We start from the raw sequence: 24381 nt of genomic DNA on the forward strand, positions 1-24381 counted from the left end.
CCCAAAAAATCTCTTTTATGCTTTTGTGGCTTTTGATTTGCCCTTTTAATGTCTTTACTTCTGTTTCCATGTAACTGGGTTCCGACTGTGAAAATTAACACTTTTTACGAATTTACTAGCTATATTAAGAAAAAAAAGATTGCTGGAAAACCTTGCCCTGTATGGAACGATTGGTTTTGAACATATTAGAAGTAGCGTTAGTGTGTCTTTATGAAAATACTGGTAACAGTGAAATCATCTTTTTAGAAGATAAGAATTCTGGCTTGTGAAGATGAGGCAATATTTGAGGTGTAGCTAAATAACCGCACACCTAACCACGGGAATTAATATAATGCGAACCATTCTGAGTGAGCATTAAGAGTCAGTGTGGCAGACCTGCTTGAGAAATGTGCATCTCTCTCACTGCCACTGCATAGGGTTCAACCACTGTTGCAGTCCTCACACTCTTCTGAGCATAAGAACTACCTGCTCCTACTCGCACTGTGGGAAGGAGATGGGGCAGGGGAAGGCACGTTCCCTGTTAAAGTTTAATAGCAAACTTGACTGGCCTTGGAGAGTAGCAAACCCCTTAAGAGTGGTGCTGTTGCTTCTGCCCTAGGAGCTTCATAAGGCATTATGCCTCACATCACCTCCAACTAAATGTCTGATCATACTTCCCTCACACTGAAAAACTCAGCAAAACTCAGAGACACGGTTTCTTATATGCCGAGCAGTGGCTTAATGTCACCATAATGTCTAAGAGGTAGATCCTAAAAATGGATCCATGCAGGCACACTTCAATACCCATACAGATTCATTGTCAGGATCTAGCCCTGACAGACTAAACATTTCAAAAGAATGTTTGGATGCTTAGTTAAATGTATATACTTGGTTGTGCTAAATACTGGTTTGTGCTACAGGCATGCTGGAGGTATAATTGGACATATTTGTCAGAGTAATGACAGATTTCTGGGGGGGAACTGGGTGTTGTAGCCTAAGTTTTTGCTGGGTGTCTTGGTGGAGGTTGTTCTGATTCTAATTGGAAATAGGAATTCTGGATTAATATGTGACTTGCTCCTCTTGGACTAAGTGTCGCATCCTTTATAGCCTTGGGAGTTTTGAGTTGAAAGTGTAGTCCATGGTGTCCTACATTTGTGTCTTCCTTTGTGTTAAAATTACTCCTTCCCTTTTACTGTTTCTTGCAGGCCAGCCCTCCAGATCTGTATATTGAAAGATTTAACATAGCTCTTGGACAATATATGGGAGCATTGCAGAGCATTGTGCCTCTTTTCATATATATGGTAAGTTTAGAACATTCTCTTTTTTGGTTAGACTATGGCCATGCACATTGAGATGTTAACTGAAAGTGGAAAGAGATAAGTGCAACTTTAATGACTTATTTTCTTACAGAATTTAGTATTCATTGTTGCTTTTGCTGCTGGTATCACACTTACAATCAAATCTAGGAAGATAAGAAAAGCAATGCACTTAAATTGAGAGTTGTTTGCTATTTTTCTGCCTTGCCAGTGTCTTCATAGCAGAAAGATTGATATTTTTTTTGTATCGACAGCAAGAAATCAACTTTTGTGTAACTTTTTAAATGTATTGCGAGTTTGGCCAGCTCATAGGCTTGTTGTATGTTGGCCTGGTAGTTTGGGTGCATTATGGAAAAGGTGATTTCTCTCTTTAGGTTGCATGAGTTCTCTAGGCCTACAATGGCTTCTTGAAGTCATGTAAGCGGGAGAAACCACACAAACAAAAAAAGCTAAAAACCCCACCATACGGTCTCGGAAGTATAAATAGCCATAACGATAATGGAATTCGGAGCATCAGTTGCACCAAACGATTTTGTTTGCAAAGCTTACGGTTCGCAAGTATTTTTGCAGAAGTTCTAAACTCATTGAACTGTAACAATTGGTTTTATTGATTTTTCTAAATTCCTGCCTGTGGAGTTTTTAAGCTCTTTGACACCTATGCAGAAGCTTATAATAATTCTGTGGGAACCTGTTAGAGCTCCAAGATTTATATTTTTGTAATAAATAACTAAAACCAAAAATTGCATGTGATCTTATCAAAAATAGTTTATGCATTGGACTTCACTCACGAATATGAATAGAAGGAATATTTCACATCTAGATCAAGAAAAAACTTAAATAAGATTTTCAAAAATGTCTTATACTTTTAATTTCATCTGTTTTAAAAAAATTCTTTGCTAGATGCAAAAAAACTTTGTTAGAGGGGGGAGTGCATATGCATATGCGTGTGTTTAATTCACTTGCCACAATTTTAGCTAAGGGGTCACTCCTGTATCTTTATTATAATCCTGCAAATTATAAAAGGAGATGGGGATTCTTCAGTCCCCTCCACGTGGACCAGTGAGTAGTGGAGCCAGGGACCATGATGAGGAGGTGAGGATTCTCCAGTCCTCTCCTTGGGAGCAGGTACTGTCTATTTTGCCCAGCGTAATCTCTTGTACCAACCCCATCGGCCCCCCACCCTGACCAAAAAAAAAACAAAAAAAAACCCCAACAGCCCCCTCCCCCAGATTCCCCAGAGATCTACTTGCTGGTGAAGGGATGAATCAGTTCAGTCCCTTGAGATGGGATATGAATAACTAGGCAGAGATGGCTATACTTCTTGATTTACCAATATTTGTTGCAATGAGTTGGCTCTCAGGAGTGTGCAATGCTTCCTTTCTGCGTGCTATGTGAGAATCAGTTGCATTATCTGTATATGCTTTGAGCTGTCCTTTGTTCATGATTTAGAGCCCATAGCTAAAATAATATATTCTTAATGTTCAAGTACATGCTTTTATCACCAGGAGGTAGGTTTATTGTGTAAAATCCTGGACAAAAGCTGTATTTAGCAGATTACATTTGGGCACTGCAGTAATTTTATTCTCTTATTCAGTATAATAACTTTTATTTAATCACAGGTTCTGATTGCTCCATAGGTTTCCCCATCCCATCTTTGTCATAACAGTGTTATTTCAGCTGGTGTTCATTTCTTCTTGATGTGAGGGGAAACGTCTTTAATTCTGATTTCAGAGTAACAGCCGTGTTAGTCTGTATTCGCAAAAAGAAAAGGAGTACTTGTGGCACCTTAGAGACTAACCAATTTATTTGAGCATAAGCATCGATGAAGTGAGCTGTAGCATGCATCGATGAAGTGAGCTGTAGCTCACGAAAGCTTATGCTCAAATAAATTGGTTAGTCTCTAAGGTGCCACAAGTACTCCTTGTCTTTAATTCTGTTAGTTTCTTGATAGAGAGTTTTTGAGAGTACAGTTAACACTATCTGAAAATAGTGAAAACAAGAAACTGTAATTGTAAATCAAACTGTCAGAACTTACTGATTAGACACTATAGATGAGGGCTGTGTAAGTAGTAAACAGGCAGATGGTAACAGAATCTGCTTTTAACTGTTTAAAAAGAAAAATATAGATTCTTCTTCGAGTAGTGTCCTTGTGGGTGCTCCACTCTAGGTGTGCTTGCATCTCTGCGCTGCTAATCTGAGAACTTCAATAGCAGTGTCCATTGTGCCCGCACATACATTGTCTCTCCTCGTGCTCTGCCAGGAGGCTAGCCAGCATGCATGGCCTCCTCAGTTCCTTCTCAACCGCCCCTGGCTAGAGATGGAGCCATTAGCAGTCCATTAAGACTATCATCTTAATTTACATACCTATGATTAGTTAGTTTCCTAGTTGTAGTTCTAGTTGTTTTTCTACTTTTATTTTATCCTTAAAAATAAAATTTAAAGAAGATTTTATTTTTTCTTCTGGCCTTTTCTCCCCCAATGGGGACCTTTTCCCCCAGTGGGGTATGCCTAGTTCGCTGAGCTTCAAGAATTGCCTCATTTGTAAAGAGGTGATCCAATTGTGGATAAGCATTCTCAGTGCATTCACTGCCTCAGAGAAGGCCACGTTTAACAAAAGTGTTACCTTCGCCAACAACTCTGGCCAAGATCCTGCAAAGACAGAGAACTCCGCCAGAAGATTATCTTCATGAAGGCAGCTCTCCGACCCCAGTTTCGTGGTAGATGTGAGTCTTTCCCACAGCCTTCTACATGTAAGGGGTGAGGACCCCTCTCACAAATCATCTAAGAAGACAGCAGGAAGCCCCCATAGTGAGCGCCGAGATAGCTGCAAGCGATCACTGTCTCGCTCAGTATCTTCGGCACTGAGGCAATCTCAGTCCGGCACCATGGCTCATGGAAACCGATAGCAACTGGTACTGCTGACAGGCCCACGGACCCAATGGGTACGGGCACTGACTCATCGGCACTGAAAGACAGGAGTAAGCACTGTTCTAAAAAGATGCTCCTAGTATGCAAGTCTGCATCGGTACCACCAGTGATGGCTCGCCAGGCACCAGAGCGACTGGTGCGGGAAAGATCTCTGTCCCCCCGGCACCATCACTCCTTTTTATATAGCAGTCATAACAATGTTATGACTTCCGCATCACAAGTCCCCTCCTCTGAGTACTGAGACCTCTGCACCGAGCCTCTACCAAGCATGGGGAAAAAGAAAAGGAGTACTTGTGGCACCTTAGAGACTAACCAATTTATTTGAGCATGAGCTTTCGTGAGCTACAGCTCACTTCATCCCTGCTGCCATGCCATTCCCCTCTGCTCTCTAGCGAGGGTTCAAACAGTGAGCCTGAGGAAGTGGTGTTGCAGTACTCCTCCCAAGCTCCATATGGTGCTCATTACCAACAGAGCTCCAGGATATACCCACAGATGGTCCCATCACCACCATCCTGGTATGGCTATCCATGGGTGCCACTACCAGGTTCTATGCCACCACCACCTCAAAGGCCATATTGGGATCCTTGGGCACGCACTGCCATCATGCCTCTTGACCTCTGAGCCTCGCCCAAGAACCCTTGAGGCACACTTCCCTCGGCCACACTATCCAGGGCTTCTGAATTGCCTCAAGACTTAGAGGAACAGGAAGCCAGTACTGAAGAGGAAGTGATACCAAGGACCATATCATCCTCCTCCTCTTCAGACAAAGCTGTCATGCGTTCTCCACCATCTTTGGCAGAGGACTTTCGTCCCTTCAGGAGCTAACAAAGAAGGTGGCTGACGTGCTCTAGATTCCATTGGAGGAAGTCAAGGATACCCACCATCAACTCCTTGGTACTTCATTCTTTGGCCTCCTCAAAGATCACCCTCCTGATTGAGGCCATTTTAGACCTGGCAAGGGACTGTGTGGCACACCCTGGCATCAGTGGCCCCAACCTGCAAGCGAGCGGACAAAAAAATACTATAGCCCTGCCAAGAAAGCTGAATTCCTATTCTCCCATCCACCACCCAACTCCATCACACCGTCAACTCCCGTGGTCGACAACACCAGTCAAGAGCTTCTCCTATGACAAGGATTGGAAGTGCCTTGATCTGTTCGGTAGAAAAGCGTACTCAGCCACTCTACAATTTCGTATTGCCAACTACCTGGCCTTCACGGCAAAATACGATTTCATAAATTACTCAAAACGGAATGACTTTATTGAAAAGATGCCAAAGTACATTGTGACTCATTCAAGGCCATTATCCAGGAAGGCCAATTAGTTGCAAAGACGTCACTGCAATCTGCCCTCAGTGCAGCCAACACGGCAGCTAGCTCCATCTCCACAGCTTTGGTGATGCGACGAGTGTCATGGATCCATTTGTTGGGCTTTCTGAAAGTCCACGTGCGAGGACCTTTCCTTTGAGGGCATGAAGCTCTTTTCCAAGAAGACTGATGCCTCCCTTCACACTCTGACAGACTCCAGGGTTACCCTCTGGTCATTGGGTATCTATATACAGGGACAAAAGAGACGATTTAGTTCCCTGTCCCAACATAGACCGCAGGCATCTCAGTACCAACTTCACTGCCACTACGAGTCACAAAGAAAGAAAGGGAAATTCTCTAAATGCAAACTACCTGGTCCACAATCTTCTTCATAGCCCTCTATGTCTAAGCACCACTTTTGATGGGCAGGTTGAGGCACCGTTAGACCACTCCCCCTGACTGACACAGCTGACCATCATTCTATCCCCATTTGGCCACCAGTTGGCAGCATTCCACAGTGCCTAGGAATGCATAACATTGGACCGATGGGTCCTAGAGATCATTCGAACTGGGTACTCCATCCATTTTTACCTCCCCATTCCTCTCCACAACACCCTTCCCCATCCATCTTCAGGGACACTGCTCACGAGAGTTTACTATGACAGAAGATAGATCACCTCCTCCGGTTAGGATCTATAGGACCAGTACCTAACATCTACGAGGCAAGGGGCTCTACTCTCGTTATTTCCTAATACACAAAAGGAAGGGAGGTTGGAGACCCATACTAAATCTCAGAGCTGTCAACAAGTTTGTCAAGGCTCAAAAATTCAAGATGGTCACTTTAGCAACGACAGGAACAGGGAGACTGGTTTTCGGCCCTCAACCTCCAGTACACCTATTTTTATATCTCAAACCTACCAGCTCACAGACGATGCCTCTGGTTCACTCTGGGTCACAACCGCTACCAATACAGAGTGCTCCCCTTCGGGCTATTATCAGCCCACAGAGTATTCTCCAAGGTTCTCAGTGGTTGCCGCTCATTTACGTTCTCAAGGGATAGTGATCTACCTCTCCCTGGACGATTGTCCTCTCAGAGCCCAATCTCTTTGAGAGGCTCACCAAGTCACTAAAGCTACAATACACTTTACAGAACTGGGCCTACAGATCAACACCCAGAAGACAATCCTCGCTCCAGTGCAAAGCCTGGCATATATAGGGGCTGACCTTGACTCGTCATGGGTCAAAGCCCTCTTATTCCAACACTAGTTCCTATCCCTAGTCACACTCATAGACACTGTTCAAAGCAGCCCACAAAAACCATCCAGAGTCTGCCTCCAACTCTTGAGGCATATGGCAGCAGGCACAGCAGTCGTATCACATGCCAGGCTTCACATGCGATGTCTCCAAATGTGGTTCATCTCAGTTTACAGACCAATCAAGGACAGACTGGACAAATCCCTGTTGCTACCCACCAGGATCAAAAACTCCTTAAACTGGTGGAAGGACCCAGACAATGTTTGCAAAGGGATCCCCTTCTCACAAACATCACTGTTGTTGCTCCTCATCACCAGTGCTTCACTCATAGGGTGGGCCGTGCATCAAAACGGCCTCACAATGCAAGGCAAATGGTCGCCTTCAGAGATATCCCTCCATATCAATGAGCTGAGAGCGGTCAGGAAAACCTGCACCCATTTTCTCCCGCTGCTCACAGGATCACACACAGGCCAAGTTATCTGTCAGGATCTTTATGTATTACATCAATTGGCAGGGGGGAGCTAGATAGCCCTATCTATGCACAAAAGTGATGAGCTTATGGAATTGGGACATCTCCCACAACATTATACTGTCTGCAGCGTACCTCCTGGATACACAAAACTTGATAGTAGACAGTTTCAGTTGCAAATTCCCACACGACCATGAGTGGGAGATACACCCAACAGTACTTCACAACCAGTTCAAGTGATGGGGGGACATAGTCTACACACCTGTTCGCCACTCACCTGAAAAAGAAATGTTCACACTACTGCTCCAGAGCGGGGATGGGACAGCACTTGTTGGGCGATGCTTTCCTCCTCCCTTGGCATAGGGACCTTCTCTACCTCTTCCCTCCATTTCCCCTACTGTTGAAGGTCCTGCTGAAAATAAAAAGGGATGGAGTTCATGTCATTCTGATTGCACCTAGTTGGCTGAGTCAGACCTGGTACCCTTACGTGTGTCAGCTCACAACGTACTCACCAGTCTCTCTCCTGACCATTCCGCACCTCTTGTCATAGAACAAAGAACATACCCTGCATTCCAACTTGGGGATTCTCCACCTCAAGGCATGACTCCGGCTTGGTTCCAACACCTAAAAAGCTCCTCCTGTTCAAGAGAGATACAAGAGTTCTGTTACACAGTAGAATATCCTTGACATGTTGTACTTTGTACTTGGGGGGAGGGATAGCTCAGTGGTTTGAGCATTGGCCTGCTAAACCCAGGGTTGTGAGTTCAATCCTTGAGGGGGCTATTTGGGATCTGGGGCAAACATTAGGGATTGGTCCTGCTTTGAGCAGGGGGTTGGACTAGATGACCTCCTGAGGTCCCTTCCAACCCTGATATTCTATGATTCGATTCTATGATACCTGCAGAAATGGTCCAGGTTTCAGATTTGGTTCATGTCCAAACACATCTCTCCAAATGCCATACATACACACACACTCCACAAGGCCGATCTCCTCATCCATCACCTTCCTCAAGAATGTCCCTATCTTCGAGATCTGTACAGCGGTGACGTGAGCATCAGTCTAAACTTTCGCAGAACACTGTGTGATCACTGGGACTCTGCCTCCTATGCCATCTTCGGCTCCACAGGACTGTTATCTGTAACTGACCCAACTCCGCAGTCCCAGCCCTTGAGAAGGAATACTGCTTGGGAGTCGCCTACAGTGGAGCACCCATAGGGACACGACTCGAAGAAGACGAAGAAGTTACCTTGTGCAGTAACCAGGATTCTTCGAGATGTGTCCCCCTATGGGTGCTCCACAATCCACCCTCCTCCCTATACTTCAGAATTCTTGTCTTGACTCTGCGGTAGAGAAGGAACCGAGGAGGGTTAGCCTGTGTGCGCTGGCTAGCCTCACGGCGCAGCATGTGTGGGCCCAGTGGACGCTGCTACTGAAGTTCTCCAGTCAGCAGTGCAGAGACGCAAGCACACACACAGTGGGGCACCCAGAGGGAAAAACACATTAAAGAACCATCACTGCATAAATAGGGCCCTACCAAATTCACTATCCATTTTGGTCAATTTCACGGTCATTGGATTTTTAAAATAATAAATTTAATGGTTTCAGCTATTTAAACCTGAAATTTCACGGTATTGTAATTGTAGGGATCCTGGCCCAAAAAGGAATTTGTGGAGGGGTCACAGGGTTCTTGTTGGGGGGAGTTGTGGTACTGCTCTCCTTACTGCTGTGCTTCTGCTGCTGGCAGGGCACTGCCTTCAGAGCCGGGCAGCTGGAGAGCGGTGGCTGCAGGCTGGGATCCCGGCTCTGGAGACAGAGCTGCTGCCACAGCAGCACAGAAGTAGGGGTGGCCTGGTGTGGTATTGCCACCCTTACTTCTGCGCTGCCGCTGACAGGGCGCTGCCTTCAGAGCTGGGTGCGCAGCCAACAGCCGCCACTCTCTGGCTGCCCAGCTCTGAAGGCAGCAGAGACATAAGGGTGGCAATACTGCAACCCCCCCTAAAATAACCTTGTGACCCCCTCCTGCAACTCCCTTTTGGGTCAGGACCCCCAATTTGAGAAACGCTGGTCTCCCTTGTGAAATCTGTATAGTATGGATAAAAGCACACAAAAGACCAGATTTCACAGTCCATGATGCTTTTTCATGGCCGGGAATTTGGTAGGACCCCCTGCATAAAATGACATAGCTTTGCTTCCTAATTATGACAGGTTTCCGAGTAGCAGCTGTTTTAGTCTGTATCCGCAAAAAGAACAGGAGTACTTGTGGCACCTTAGAGACTAACAAATTTATTTGAGCATAAGCTTTCATGGGCTACAGCCCACTTTATCGGATGCATAGAATGGAACATATAGTCAGAAGATAGATATAATATACATACAGAGAACATGAAAAGGTGGAGTAAGAGGCTAATTAATTTAAGCTATTATCAGCAGGAGGAAAAACAAAAACAAAAAAAAAATTTTGTAGTGATAATCAAGATGACCCATTTAGACAGTTGACAAGAAGGTGTGAGGATACTTAACATGGGGAAATAGAGTCAATATGTGTAATGACCCAGCCACTCCCTGTCTCTATTCAAACCCAAGTTAATGGTATATAGTTTGCATATTAATTCAAGCTCAGCAGTTTCTCCTTGGATTCTGTTTTTGAAGCTTTTCTGTTGCAAAATTGCCACCTTTAAATCTGTTACTGAGTTGCCAGAGAGGTTGAAGTGTTCTCCTACCAGTTTTTGAATATTATGATTCCTGATGTCAGATTTGTGTCCATTTATTCTTTTGCATAGAGACTGTCCGGCCAGCTTATTATCACTACAAAAGTTTTTTTCCTCCTGCTGCTAATAGCTCATCTTAATTAATTAGCCTCTTACTCCACCTTTTCATGTTCTCTGTATGTGTGTGTGTGTGTGTGTGTGTGTGTGTATGTGTATATATATATATATATATATATATATATATATATATATATATATATATATATATATATATATATATATATATCTTCTTACTATATGTTCCATTCTATGCATCTGATGAAGTAGGCTGTAGCCCACAAAAGCTTATGCTCAAATAAATTTGTTAGTCTCTAAGGTGCCACAAGTACTCCTGTTCTTTTTCCTAGTTATGGTTTTCTTCAAATATTTGCATCATGGGCCATGATTCTATAATCTGATCTGTATGGGAATGTTCTAGCACCCGGGCAGGACTTCAGTGACTTCAGTGGGACTCTGCATGGATGGAAGGGCCCACTTGGATGGATCAGATTGTGGGACTGGGGCCACACCCAGTGGCCAGTGTTTAAAAGAAGGTACTTGTAACTTAAAACAGGAATAAACTAATGCTTAGAAAGCTTCATATGTATAGTATGAACCTAAGTTACTGTTTAGCTTTTACTTTCCTGCTTTGGATTTTCCCTATCCTGCATCGTTTTGGGTATAAAGCTTCCTTGTTCAACGGTCATATATGTTGCCATTCCTGAGCTGATCCCTATTCAAATTTTGTTTTTTGTCAGTTTTTTTCTTAGATCTTGATATGTATTCCCTTCTCCCCCACCCTAAGAAAAGAAAACACTTATGTATCAGTATCCCCTTTTAAAATAAAGCAGTCTGATTCAGATGCAGGTAACAAACACTTATACTTAACTGTACACTCTCATAGTCTTTAAATAGATGTAGCAAAACCGTTGGCAAATCTATCATTCCAGAACTAACTGTTCAGCTAAGTGGTTAGTGCATTGAAAAATTTAATTATTACCATGAATTGCCTTTTCTGTATTGTCAAGTTGCATTCAAGTAGTGTATTTTGAAAGTATTTGTATTTAAACCCCCCCCCCCCCCCCCGCTCCCCCCACGAAGGAGTCAAACAACCTTTTTTCCTGAGAAATCTGTGGTACATCTTGAACGTGTTTTTGTTCCTGAGCTCCTTGGCTTGTCTCAGCTTGTCTCCCCAGTATGGCCTAACAGTGTATTTTGCTGTGGTTTGAATGTGTGTACCCACTGAAGTCAATAGCAAAACTCCTATTGACTCCAGTAGTATAGGATCAGGTCCCATGACATGTATGGGAGGATTGAAAATGTAGGAAGTATGTATGCTTGATCAGCTCAGTGTGTTTTCCCGCATATCCTGTAAGGCTCATCTTTATGAGGTGGTGGTGGTAGATTTCTAGAGACGGGATTGTTGCAGGAGAAGGAATTCTCATTTCTTCCTTTTGCTAAGAGCTGTCATTTATGGTTTTAAGGTTGCTGTTGGTTTACTCTTTGTTTAGGTGTGCTTTTAGGCTGGGCTTTTCTAAGGATCTTAAAGAAGCTAAGCACCTAACTTCCACTGAAATTCGGTGGACTCGGAGTCCTCTGAAATCCCAGCCTTCTTGTGCAACTAAACAAAGATCTAGCCAGCAGCAGCCTACATTTGAACTCTTTTGGCTCCTTTGAAAATCCCAGCTTTAAATAATTATCCAGGGCACCTAGAACTTAGGTGCATCTTTTTTTAATAAATCCAAATAAAAATAGGATTCACTTCTGGATGCTTACTAAGGGTTTACTGCACAACATGCTGTGGGACATAAACTGTGGAATTCAAGTTAAACAAACAAAACATTTCCTATTATTCCCTTAAATTTATCATTTTGGAATATTCTCCTATTTTTGTCTAGACTTTGATTATTCCTTTCTTACATGGGTTTGTTCAAATTATGTCATGGCTGAGTCCCAGCAGTTGAAACCCCGTTACATCTCATGTCATGAAGTCAGTCTGAACAAAAGTGTTGGCCCTTCTGGTTTTGACTGCTGAATTTCATCACCACTGCAATCCTTCTCAAATATTAGCATTCTTATTTTGGCACCTCCACAAACCTTGATGCTCGCTGGATGGGGAATATATTGCATGGATGGTAGTAAAAGTGCTTTTCTTTCACATTTCCCAGTTCACCTTAGTAGCACTAACTCAGGTTCACATTTGACATTTTAGTTGCAGTTATCTTTTACAAAAAATCTGCTGGTCTCTTCACTAAAGGGGGTAGGGGAGAGAAAACCCTCCTCCTTGGCCTTTCTGTACTGAAATATTTATCACTTACAGGATAACCACATCTGTGAGAAACAGAAAGTGGATATAGCATGTAAACAGCATTTCCAAGTAAACAAATAGATCATTTATATTCTGTAATATTGCCTGTATGACAGGGTACATACAGTAATGTTTTCTGTCACAGCATTATAGAAATTAGAGATACAAAAGCCATCTAATCTTTCCCCCTTGTTGTTTCAGCAGTATTCCCTACCCCTCCCCCCCCCCACTATATTCTGTGTTGCTTTTCCAGTTATAAAACTTAAGTAATGGCATTTCCACCACTTCCCAAAGAGCGAGAGAGCATGTTGTCTGTCTAATTTGTTTAATCATGGCCGAGACAGACTGATTAGAATGCTTTGACTATCTTTCCCCCGCTGTCCGAGTCAGATCTGTTGTTTTCTCAGCTCGGTGTCTCACCCCACCCAGACAAAAATAGTTACTGCTGTGCTTGTTTCTGGCTGTCAGACATCAGCTGTCTGAGTTGGCATGGAAGGGAGGCTCTGTATAGATAAATCACTTTAACTGGCTCTAGTCAGCTGGCGAAAAAGATAGGTAAATCTGACATTGCAAATACCATTAATGTAGTACTTTGGGTCTAGCTAGAGTTAGAGTTTACAGTGGCCTAGCTAGCTGATGGCTCCTATACGGGAAAAGCACTATATGTTGCATCATTGGCTACATGCAACTATTTATTGGGAAATTTCAGGGAACAAGGAAATAAGGTCTGACAAAGGGCACACTTGTTAGAACATGAATCATAGAATCATAGAATATCAGGGTTGGAAGGGACCCCAGAAGGTCATCTAGTCCAACCCCCTGCTCGAAGCAGGACCAATTCCCAGTTAAATCATCCCAGCCAGGGCTTTGTCAAGCCTGCAAGAATGCACCAATCTCTTTTAAAGTTCAGCAAAGGGTACATTTGAATCTGATTTATGCATAATTTCTGTACTGTAATGCCATGACTAATATTAATTCCACCAGTTTGCACTATTAATTAATGTATTTAGGAATGTTGTACAGGATGTGTCAAATCATCTCTCTGAAGTTATCAATTTGAGCCATGACTGTGATTTGATAAATACCTAGACGGTACTAAACCACCTTGTACTGTAAAAGACATCGCTGGAACACTGCATCATTTTTCAAAACTAATTGGGACACCTACTAAAATTATAAAAATAATGGGATCAGATTAAAGTCATAACATCTTTTTTAATGAAGTATAAAAGACGTGTGATCTCTTATCATTGCTAACCTAATTAAAAAGAATGAAAATGCCAATAGTAATAGAGAAATTCTGAGTGTTTTCCTTAGGAAAACTGTAGAACATAATTCATAGTGCAAATCAAATGCAGTATCTTCATGCAGTAAGAAGACCAAAAAAAAAAAAAAAAAAAAAAAATGCCACCATGGCTAAATAGCACAGTAAAAGAGGCATTTAGAGGCAAAAAGGCATCCTTTAAAAATTGGAAGTCAATTGAGGCAAACAGAAAGGAGCATACTCTCTGGAGAGTCAAATGTGAAAGTATAAGAAGGCAAGCCAAGAAAGAATTTTGAAGAACAATTAGCTAAGGGCACACAAACTAACAACACATTGTTTTTTTTCAATGCATCAGAAGCAGGAAGCCTACCAAAAAGACACTAGGGTGATTGGATGATAGAAGTGCTAAAGGAGCATTCAAGGAAGACAAGGCCATTGTGGAGAAGCTAAATTAATTATTTGCATAGGTCTTCACTGCAGAGGATGTGAGGAAGATTCACACACCCAACCATTTTTAGGTAACAAGTTTGAGGAACAGTCGCAGATTGAGGTGTCAGTAGAGGAGGTTTTGGAACAAATTGATAAATAGTAGTAAATCACTAGGACCAGATAGTGTTCACCCAGGAGTTCTGAAGGAACTCAAATATGAATTGCAGAACTGCTAACTGGTGTGTGTAACCTATCACATAAATCAGCTTGTGTACCAGATGACTGGATGGTAGGTAATGTATTGTCAATTTTTAAATTTTAAATTTAAAGGAGATCCTGGCAATTACAGGCCAATAAGCCTAACTTCAGTACCGGGCAAATTGGTTGAAACTGTAGTTATGAACAGAATTATCAGACATGTAGATCAGTGGTTTTCAAACTTTTTTCAGTTGTGAACCTCTAAAAAATTTAAAATGGAGGTGTGGACCCTTTTGGAAATTCAACCTGTGGTCTATTGACTCCTACCATAGATGTCTTGGACTGAAAACTGACTGAACAGAATTCAGCTATAAATGTTGCACGTGCTCGGCACAGCATTTGACACGGCATGAGAAAGGACGCTAAACTGTGGGCTTCTATGGTTCTAAATGTTTGTTGCCTTTATCAAAATCAATCGGATTTAGGTATTTTTGCAAACTTTACCAGCATTGTTTGAGCAAGGAACCAAGGTGCTTTAAAACACTTAATTGTGATAAATTAAATCAAAACAAACACTTCAACATTTCAGGTTTTTTTCCTAAACTCATTTCAAATTTAGGACTGCTGTTAACATAAATTACTAAACAAAATTGAACAGGAGGACTTGTGGCACCTTAGAGACTAACACATTTATCTGAGCATAAGTTAGTCTCTAAGGTGCCACAAGTACTCTTGTTCTTTTTGCGGATACAGACTAACACGGCTGCTACTCTGAAACCTAAACAAAATTGGTGTTTCTGAAATATGATGGTGCAAAAGAAATCTGTTTCTGGTCTATTTAATGTATTGCAGATTATGGTTAGAGAATAGCAAGTGTATTCTGTTGTAGTATTTCACATTTCCTTTCCTCCATGGTTCTACTGGGATGGTTGGTTTAAACTCCTAGTTATCTGCAGTGAGATTTATTCCTGGGAATAGGGTGTGTTGATTGGTGCTCCTTTTTTTGCTTGCTAACTGACTCTGTGGCAGCAAAGCAAAAATATTGTAAGGTTAAGTGTAAATAGTGGTTGTGTAGTGGTGGTTTTCTCTTGGAATAGTGAATTAAAAACAGTTTACGAAAAAGACTAAACCAAAAACTTAAATCTGCAGGACCTCCCAACCAGATCATAATTTCAAAGTCAGTCAATTTTGTTCATAAACTATTTGGCAGTCTTTAATGAAGACTTGTATAATCCTCATGAAACTACCAGTGCTGGCACAAAATCTGCTAACACTCCCTTGCCATGAAGCTGATGAAAAACACTTCAGATGTTTTTTACACACATGCACCCCCCCACCTCACTCCTGTCCTTCAGAAACAAGTAAGTGAGTAGAATTTTGCAGATAATAAATCACATATTAAACATTTTGATGCCTTTGATAAACACATTATTGCTATAAACATGATATCGACACCTACTTTGGTATTGTAGTCTGTTCAAAACTATCATTAAAATAAAATGTATTTTGCAGATGCAAACCCCAATTCTGCAAACACGCATGTGCTTAACCTTAAGGATGTCTCATTGGCTTCAGTGGTGCTACTCATGTGCTTAACTTTAAGCATGTTGCATGTTTGTAGAATCAGGGCTCGTTTGTGTAATATGAATCAGATTAGCAAGTAATCTGTTTAGAATTCAAACAATAGCATTATTACAGTTTTTAAATTTGGACTCCATTCGGTGGTAAAGTATATTTGCTTAGTCTGCCATTGTAAAGTCAAATATAAAAACCTTTGTCTGTATTGTTTTCCAGAATAAATTTTACATAGAAACGAAGCTTAACAGAGACTTAAAAGATGACCTTATAAAGCTGTTTACGGAACATGTTGCAGAAAAGCACATTTACAGCCTAATGCGTAAGTAAATTTATTGGACTTTTCTTAAAATGGGGGGCAATCAGATTCTGTCGCCATTCTGGGAAACTATAATATTTTCAAGTGTAGGTTTTAGGAGAAAAAGCAGAATAGGTAGGAACAAAATGGCAAAGAACTAGAGGATTTAAATACAGATTCCAAGAACAGTACTTAAAATAAGATTTAAAGATAAGGGAATGGGTGCCATACTGTGGGGTTTTTTTGGGTCTCCCAGTAAAAATGCAGTGTAATAACGTTGGTTATTTATAAAGGTATAAATTTAGTAATGTTCTAGGACAGTGATTCCCAAACTTGTTCCGCCGCTCGTTCAGGGAAAGCCCCTGGCGGGCCGGGCCGGGCCGGTTTACCTGCTGCATCCGCAGGTTCGGCTGATCGCGGCTCCCAGTGACCACGGTTCGCTGCTCCAGGCCAATGGGAGCTGCTGGAAGTGGCGGCCAGTACATCCCTCGGCCCGCGCCGCTTCCAGCAGCTCCCATGGGCCTGGAGCAGCGAACCGCGGCCACTGGGAGCCGCGATCGGCTGAATCTGTGGACGCGGCTGGTAAACAAATTGGCCCAGGCCGCCAGGAGCTTTCCCTGCACAAGCGGGGAACCACTGTTCTAGGAGGAAGAATGAGGCATATTAGTGCCAAAACAACAATTAGGCTTTCACAAACATCATTTTGTGTAGATGTCACTGCTGTCCAAGTACTTCATGCTAAAGATGTCCATCTCACGATTATGAGGACATAATATTTTATTGTCCAGCTGCCTATGCTCTTTTCTAGTTTCAATATCAAAATGCTAAGTAAAATGTGACTGGTGTGATTGGAGGAATCAAGTGCCCAGGTGTGAAAGAGGGTGTACAGCAAGATGAGAACCACATCTCCCTTCCCACCCCATCAATTAAGAAAAAGTTGGGGGATGGACAAAGTAGTGGCTAGTGTAGCCTTCATTTTTATTTAAAGTTAATTTTAGTGATGTTAATTACACCATTGAGGTGTAATGGTGGCTACAGTCTCAAGTTTAACAGCGTTATCTCGGCTTGTTTTAGATCTAAAGCTCATAGGAACACATGAAACCATAGGCAAGTAACACATAATCACAAGAACAAGGTCCACTATCTTTTATCAGTTTTATTAAAGTTACTGACAAAGTTATGAATGTCAGCATATACAACTCCTAGATATTTCCATGCACCAGTTATAACTACAAAAATACTCACATCCTCCTAGATAGTGTTAGAGTCTGGTAGGTGTCTCATGGATTGATCATCAGTAGAGGGATGGTTACTGCTAGAGTTTTCCCATAGGAAGCTCAATTTTCCCACTCTGGGCACCGACTTTTAATAATGTGATTCTGCCTATGCCTACATTCTGCACATGTACATTCTGCACATTCTGTACATGAAAGTGTCAACTTTCCTTTTTTCTTATTGGTCTGATGTATCCTAGGAACTTAAGGGACCCTAGTTTCTATAGGTTGTGTAGGTTTCTCTTTATTCTCATTAGCATTGATGCACAAGTTATATCCTGTGGTTAAGACACAGGCAGATGTGCCTCTAAAGCTTGGTACTTCTTTTTTCCCCCCCATAATCTTAGGGCATTAGGTTATTCTTTGGTCACTTACTTAAGAAATGCTAACATATCTCCAAGGCCTAAAATAACGAAGCTAAAAATCTTACAGGCTTCAGCCTACAGGTCTTGTGTTTCGGCCTTCCTTACTTAGACATCTAATATGTGATTATACTTTCTAAATACTGATCAATCTTCTATAATCTTACAAATTAACTCTATTTAACATACAATGATTATATATAACATGACATGGTAACTGATCATAACATCACACAATAAACGAATAATAAATTAAAATAATTGGCTATACTAGCCAAATGAACTGTGTAATACTGACAGACATTTCTCTCTAATGCTATTATGTTCATGCAGGTGCAGTATACTGAAACTATCAGATGACTTTTAAGAACTTTGGGCTGATTTAAACCCCGATCCTGCAATTACCTCCACGTGGGAGGGTATCTGCACTCCATGAAAGCCTACTGAAGTCAGCAGGCATCCCACGTGGCAGAGTCAATTGCAGGATTGGGGCCTTACGAAAGTCACAGTTGGCTCTTTGAGTAATCCCAAGAACACTGCTTCAGCCATTGTTCCTACTTGTCTCTGTCTGCAATGGAAGATAGATTTGTGCTGTATATGTATGTTCAAGGCATTGAACATACATATCTATATAATCAGATCCCAGACTGTCAAGCTGAAGCCTGTTATGTCTGTTGAGTCATTGAAGTGATGAAGGTAACGACAAGCGTGGCTGAGGGCTCTTCTTGTTCAGAACATCGCTGTCGAATCATCACTGGGTTTTGTGGTCGGTTACCGTTCAGTTTTTAAGTTCTCATCCATTTTGACTTTGCGAAGTACACCCAGGCACTGTACAGCTACAGTAAGACATGTATCTATGACATGCAAAGAGTCCTAGACCATTGTGAGCTCGTAGGTAACGCAACCAATCGCCGCCCTTACTCTACAGCTAATTTGCATGCTATAGTTTCATTCGTTATCTGAGAGAGACTGCACAGATGGAGGATTAAGTCGGTGAACTGCTACCCACATAAATCTCCAAGCACAGCCCCTCTCCCCACCAGATACAAATCAAGACATCCACCCACACAACACAATCAGCATACCAAATAACCTCAAACACACACAGTCCCTTATGTTAATATAGACCACTCATTTGCCACATGCACAAATCCACACAAGTCTCCGGGCATAACACATCCAGCACACCCAATATAGCCAAACATCACTCTGAAGCATAAAATGTCTGAGTCAGTATGTAGTGTGGAAAGATTTACAAGCATGGTTGACAGTTCTTTTTGTTCAGAATATTACCGGGTTTAATGATCACTGGGATTCATGGTCTGTTACCATCCAGTTTTTAAGTTCTCAGCCTTTTGGCTCTCTTACCACTCATTACTTTACAAATTACACCCATACAACAACGTGGGCTTTCAGCTACTAGTGTGATTTAATTTAGTATGACCTTCTGTAAGGAAATAAGCTCTGTAGCACGCTAGTTAAAATTTTTAGAAAATAAATTACTGATCTCTCTTGCCATATAATTTTTCTGTGAACTATAATTGCAATATCAAAAGCAATATACAAATAACAGAAAAAAGAATTTACCAGGTAACACACGTAACTTTTTTCCTTCGATTACCATAGGCTCTCTCTATCTTTCTTCTCTACTGCTTTGTGATGAGTTGCAGAAATCAAATTAAAAGAAAATATTGGAAAAAGATAAAAAAAAAAAAAAACTGCAGGAAGTAGAGAAACCTACTGTATGGCTTTGTGTGAAGTAGGGTTGCCAACTCTGAAGGATTGTCCTGGAGTCTCCAGGAATTAAGGGAAGCAGTGGGGGAAAAGATCTATCTGGCTTTAAGATTAAACTCGATAAGTTTATGGAGGAGATGTTGTGATGGGAATAACATGATTTTGGTAATTAAATATTCATGGTAAATAGGCCTAATGGCCTGTGATAGGATGTTAGATGGGGTGGGATCTGAGTTACCCAGGAAAGAATTTTCTGTAGTATCTGGCTGGTGAATCTTGCCCATATGCTCAGGGTTCAGCTGATCACCATATTTGGGGTCGGGAAGGAATTTTTCTCCAGGGCAGATTGGAAGAGGCCCTGGAGGTTTTTCGCCTTCCTCTGTAGCATGGGGCACGGGTCACTTGCTGGAGGATTCTTTGCTCCTTGAAGTCTTTAAACCACGATTTGAGGACTTCAATAGCTCAGACATAGGTGAGAGGTTTTTCGCAGGTGTGGGTGGGTGAAGTTCTGTGGCCTGCATTGTGCAGGAGGTCAGACTAGATTATCATAATGGTTCCTTCTGACCTTCGTATCTATGAATTAAAGGTTAATCTTTAATTAAAGATTGTCATGTGATGAAATCTCCAGGAATACATCCAGCCAAAATTGGCAACCCTAGTGTGAGGTGCACTGTTAATGGACTGTATTTATTTAGTCTCACCATTCAGCTTATTAGAACTAGGCCATTTAACATCTTGTGTTATATTTTTAAACCTTTCACAAACTTCTTACTGTGATCTGACTTTCTTATATCCTGACTGTAATAGTGGTTTTTTTAAAATCAAAGATTAAAAAGTGGTATCTTGACAAAATTTTAAACTTCCTAAAGTATCCCTGGAAGTAACTGAGTACATGCATACGGTAGGGAAATTGAGAAACATCTTGCAGTAACCTTCGCAAATATTTTCCAGTCATTCTAAAATTTAATGCCAGAATAAATTTCCCCTTTATATTTTAAAGACTGTGTAACAAAAACAATATTATATCGTACCTCAGTGACTACCTACGGTTTGACTCAATATCTTTATATAAATTGCATTTTTTAATTTAAAAAAATAATTTGGATGTCAGATTACCTGCTACTTCAGTTCAGCAAGACAATATCATGAGAATAAATGTTCAGAATAGGCATCTACTTAGGCAAATAAGGTAACTTTAATTTGAGGCCCTCTTGGAAGATTGAATTTTCTAATATATTTGAAAAAGTTTTGATAAGACGTTGAAGCTGTCATTTTTTTAACACTTCTCTCCTCCCTCCCTCACCTCCCCAAACACACACGCACACGGCCAGTCTATCAATATGAAAAATGCTTGGAGATTATATATTCTAGGCTCAACACAAAGGAATAACTTTTATTTTTACTTTTAAAATTTGTTCATCTTTTGAATGCATTTTTGTTGATGGTATCTTGTCATCCTATTGAAGGCTAAAAGTTGAAATTTCTATTTCAAACCCCATTCAAGAGGGGAAATGAGTATAGTTTAAGTTTAATTGATTTGTAAAGTGCTCCTGCACAAAGGCACTGTTTTAAAAAAAAAAAAAAAAAAAAGGGATAAATGGTGTAGAGCTTTCCGCCTTTTAATATGCTGTAAAGGCAAAAGTCCCACTGACTGAGGCTTTGTCTATACTAGCACTTTCATTGGTCAGGGGTATGAAAAAACATACCCCTGACAGTGGGCAGCTGGTGAACCGGCTGTTGGGGGAGGCTAACTCCCAGCCCATCCCCTTCTGACTGAGGCCCTACCCATCATCCTTCCCTTCTGTCTCCCCACCCCCACAGGAACCCAGAGCACCCCCGTGGCCCCACCGCAACAGCCCTGAGCACCCCCAGCTCCGGGCAGGCCCTCAAACCCAGCCTCGGAGCGCCCCCCGCCCCAGAGCGCCGGGTGGCGTGGCTGCAGCCCCCTCATTTCTGAGCTCTGGGCGGCACACCAGCCGCCCCAGCCCTAACCAGCCTGGGCTATGGAAGAGCAGGAACTGGGAAGGAACTGCAGGAAGGTGTGGAGTGTGGACAGGGTCACACCAGGCTGTTTGGGGAGGCACAGCCTCTCCCAGGCTGATACCCGCTGCCCATGCCCCTGACCGATATAAGTTTCACAGACAAAAGTGCTGGTGTGGACAGCGCTATGCCGACGTAGCTAACACCGCTCGTTGGGGTTGGTTTAATTATGCCTGCAGGAGATCTCTCTCCTGCCGGCAAAGAGGGTCTATACAGGAGACCTTACAGTGCAATAGCAGTACAGTTCCACAGTGTAGACATAGCCTAAAATAGGGCCTGCTTCTGAACCCATATAGTTGGAGGTGAGAAGAGAATAATTAGAACTCTGATCTTACTTGGAATCCTCTAACACACCTAGGCGGTTGGGGATGCAATGGGTTCTGAGTGTAAGCCTGTAGTTGAGCCAGGGGTTGAACTTGAGCTGCTAACTAGTGTTAAAAGCTGAATTGCTGTGTCTTCGCTGCTGTTTTAATCAGAGTTAAGAACACACTTTTTATGTAGCATAGGCATACCCTGAGGAGTTGTTTGTGGTGGGTCTGAATTGAGAGTCACTGAAGGAAAAAGGAAACACCTGCATATGGGACACAGTCTTCTGTGATCAGTGCAGGATGGGGCCTACACTCATCCTTGCTTTGCAGAAAAAGCATAAAATAAGTGAGCTTTATGCAGATTTCTGGCCATGTTTTGCCTGTGCTCATACCCGTTCAACCTGATTGTCTTCGCAGAAATACATGGGTGTAACTGGTTGCAGACTTTGGCCCTTAGTGTGCTATTTCTGGACATAGTACCATAATTTAAAAAAAATACTATATAGATGCGCACACACAACTGTGTACCTATGTATGGAAATAAGTATATGAAATTACACAAACAGAAATAATTGTCATGTCAGAGCTCTTTAAAGTAGAGCCACATAAACTGAGTGAATAGAACCATATTATTTTTCTTATGCAAGCTAAAGCTGGCTTCATTTGATAAGGCCGCTATATTAAATGATTAATGGAGCATTTACTAAATGCAAAACTACTTACCTGGGTATAACAAGGAGAGATGAAACATCTTATTTACACAAAGCTTTGGTAATATTGAGTGATGCAGATAATTTGTTCTCTTTTTATTTCATGAAAAAATCTTGTTTGTTGTTGATGGCATTTATGCATGAGATTATTATAAGTAACAAAATCCAGAAATGAGTAATAGTCACTAATCTAAACCACAATCACTTTCTTTATACTGTAAACCCAAATACAGGTCATTTGAAAGGCTTACTGTTGTCATTCTTTTCAAACGCACTAATAAACAAATCTCCAGTCCTTCACTTTACAATAAATTGAGGTAGAAGATAGTCTTGTTCCTTCATGCGCTGTGTGAGTGATAAGTCCCATTTGAAATGATAAGAATAAAATGTTTTCTGATAATAGAACACCTATTATCCCTCCCAGTTTGGTCACTGACATTTTAAAGTGGATTGTAGTTCAGGAAGCCAGGCTTTTCTACAGGTTTAGTTGGAAACCTCTCCAGACAGTCATGGCTTACAGCTATGCCTTGTGTCCAGAAGAACCTTTAAAAGTTATTACTTTGTTGGGTGACATCACTGTTGACTGATGGCATAATAGCTACCTGAAAATCTATGGTCCATTTGCAACTTCTTATATCTGCAAACATATCCAGCTGCCGCCTTTAGTGGCAAAAAAAAGTTTTTTAAGTGACAATTGAGGGTTCTCATCTTTGATGTGAACAACTCCTTGGCACCTCCAGGAGGAGCTCACTGCAACCCTAAAGTAGAAAGCTCAGCTGTGCTAATTTCAGTTGGTCTACTAAAGAACAAGCTAATAAGGAACAAACTGGATTTGGAAGAGTATCTAAGGCAAAATAATTCTGATTATTCTCAGTCTAGAGCAGTGCTGCTCACTAACTTGTTTGGCTGGGGTATGTTAGATTCTATTCTTGGGGCACCACCAAGAGCCTCTGTAAGTGTTGGCATCGTACACTGTCATGCTGACTTTCACCATTCCTGTTTTCATGTGCATATTCTCCCCTTCCCTTCATGTCTGTATCTGAGCTGAGGAATTTTCAGAGAGTTAATTGTATTTGGGGGAAACCTACCCTTGTAAAACATGTGATAATGCCTGCCATTTGGTGCAGTCTGGTGATTTCCAAAGACGAAAAGATTTCCCTTCAAAAGCATCATTTTGATCCAAAGATAAAGCACTCCCGTCTTGAGGAATCATTTAGCTGTAACTAGAGGAGGAGATCCGCTCCACCAGAGGAAAGAAATTAATTTCTTCCACATAGCTTCCCAGTTGCTACTTCCCTTTTCCACGGCTGCGGGGGTCAGGGGGGATTGGACGGAGGCTTAACCTTCATGCTTTCCCTTCACTCACCTGTCCTCTTATATAAATGGATGAGAAAGGGAAACATCCAGCTGGCTGTTAATATAGGTGTGTGATAGAGTGTACCACTCATGCTGAGGAAGTACTATAAGGAAAGAGGAACGTTGGCTGCAATCACTCTTATTGATATAAAACTCTTTAGTCAGATTTCAAACCAGAAGTGCAAGATCTGAATAAAGATGGACCCCAGAAACAGAGTCCCATTAAGAACCAGAGTCTAGGCATGAAAATACGTGCACAAAATTATACTAATTGTTTACAATATAGTTCAACACTGATTTTTATCTAGCCCCACACTTTTTTAGTCTGTGCTTTCCCAAGTCATAACATATACCTAGACAGTCAAACGATTAGCTAATCAAAAGCTACTCATTTATTTGACAGATTTGTTATCTACAGGCTGACTCACTATAATAGCAAGCAGGCATTTGTTTTATGCAGTACTCAGGTTCAAGATTTAATTTACTTGAGTGCATTGAAAGTAAATATTTACCTGAAAAGACACA

The 24381-nt window shown here is 41.7% G+C and overlaps 1 protein-coding gene across 3 annotated transcripts in view; it reads left to right on the forward strand.

Annotated features, from left to right (window-relative positions):
- CACUL1 (CDK2 associated cullin domain 1) overlaps nt 1–24381 on the forward strand; it is an 80266-nt gene that overhangs the window by 35171 nt on the left and 20714 nt on the right. For 2 of the 3 annotated variants that reach the window (XM_007064220.4, XM_043551125.1), the window contains exons 4-5: nt 1185–1280; nt 15994–16096. In XM_007064220.4, the coding sequence (XP_007064282.3) occupies nt 1185–1280; nt 15994–16096 (199 nt within the window). The remainder of the gene's footprint in view (nt 1–1184; nt 1281–15993; nt 16097–24381) is intronic. The other variant, XM_037904032.2, reaches the window with a different exon arrangement.

The sequence above is a fragment of the Chelonia mydas genome, chromosome 7 (assembly GCF_015237465.2).
Source record: "Chelonia mydas isolate rCheMyd1 chromosome 7, rCheMyd1.pri.v2, whole genome shotgun sequence".
In the NCBI taxonomy this organism is placed as follows: Eukaryota; Metazoa; Chordata; order Testudines; family Cheloniidae; genus Chelonia; species Chelonia mydas.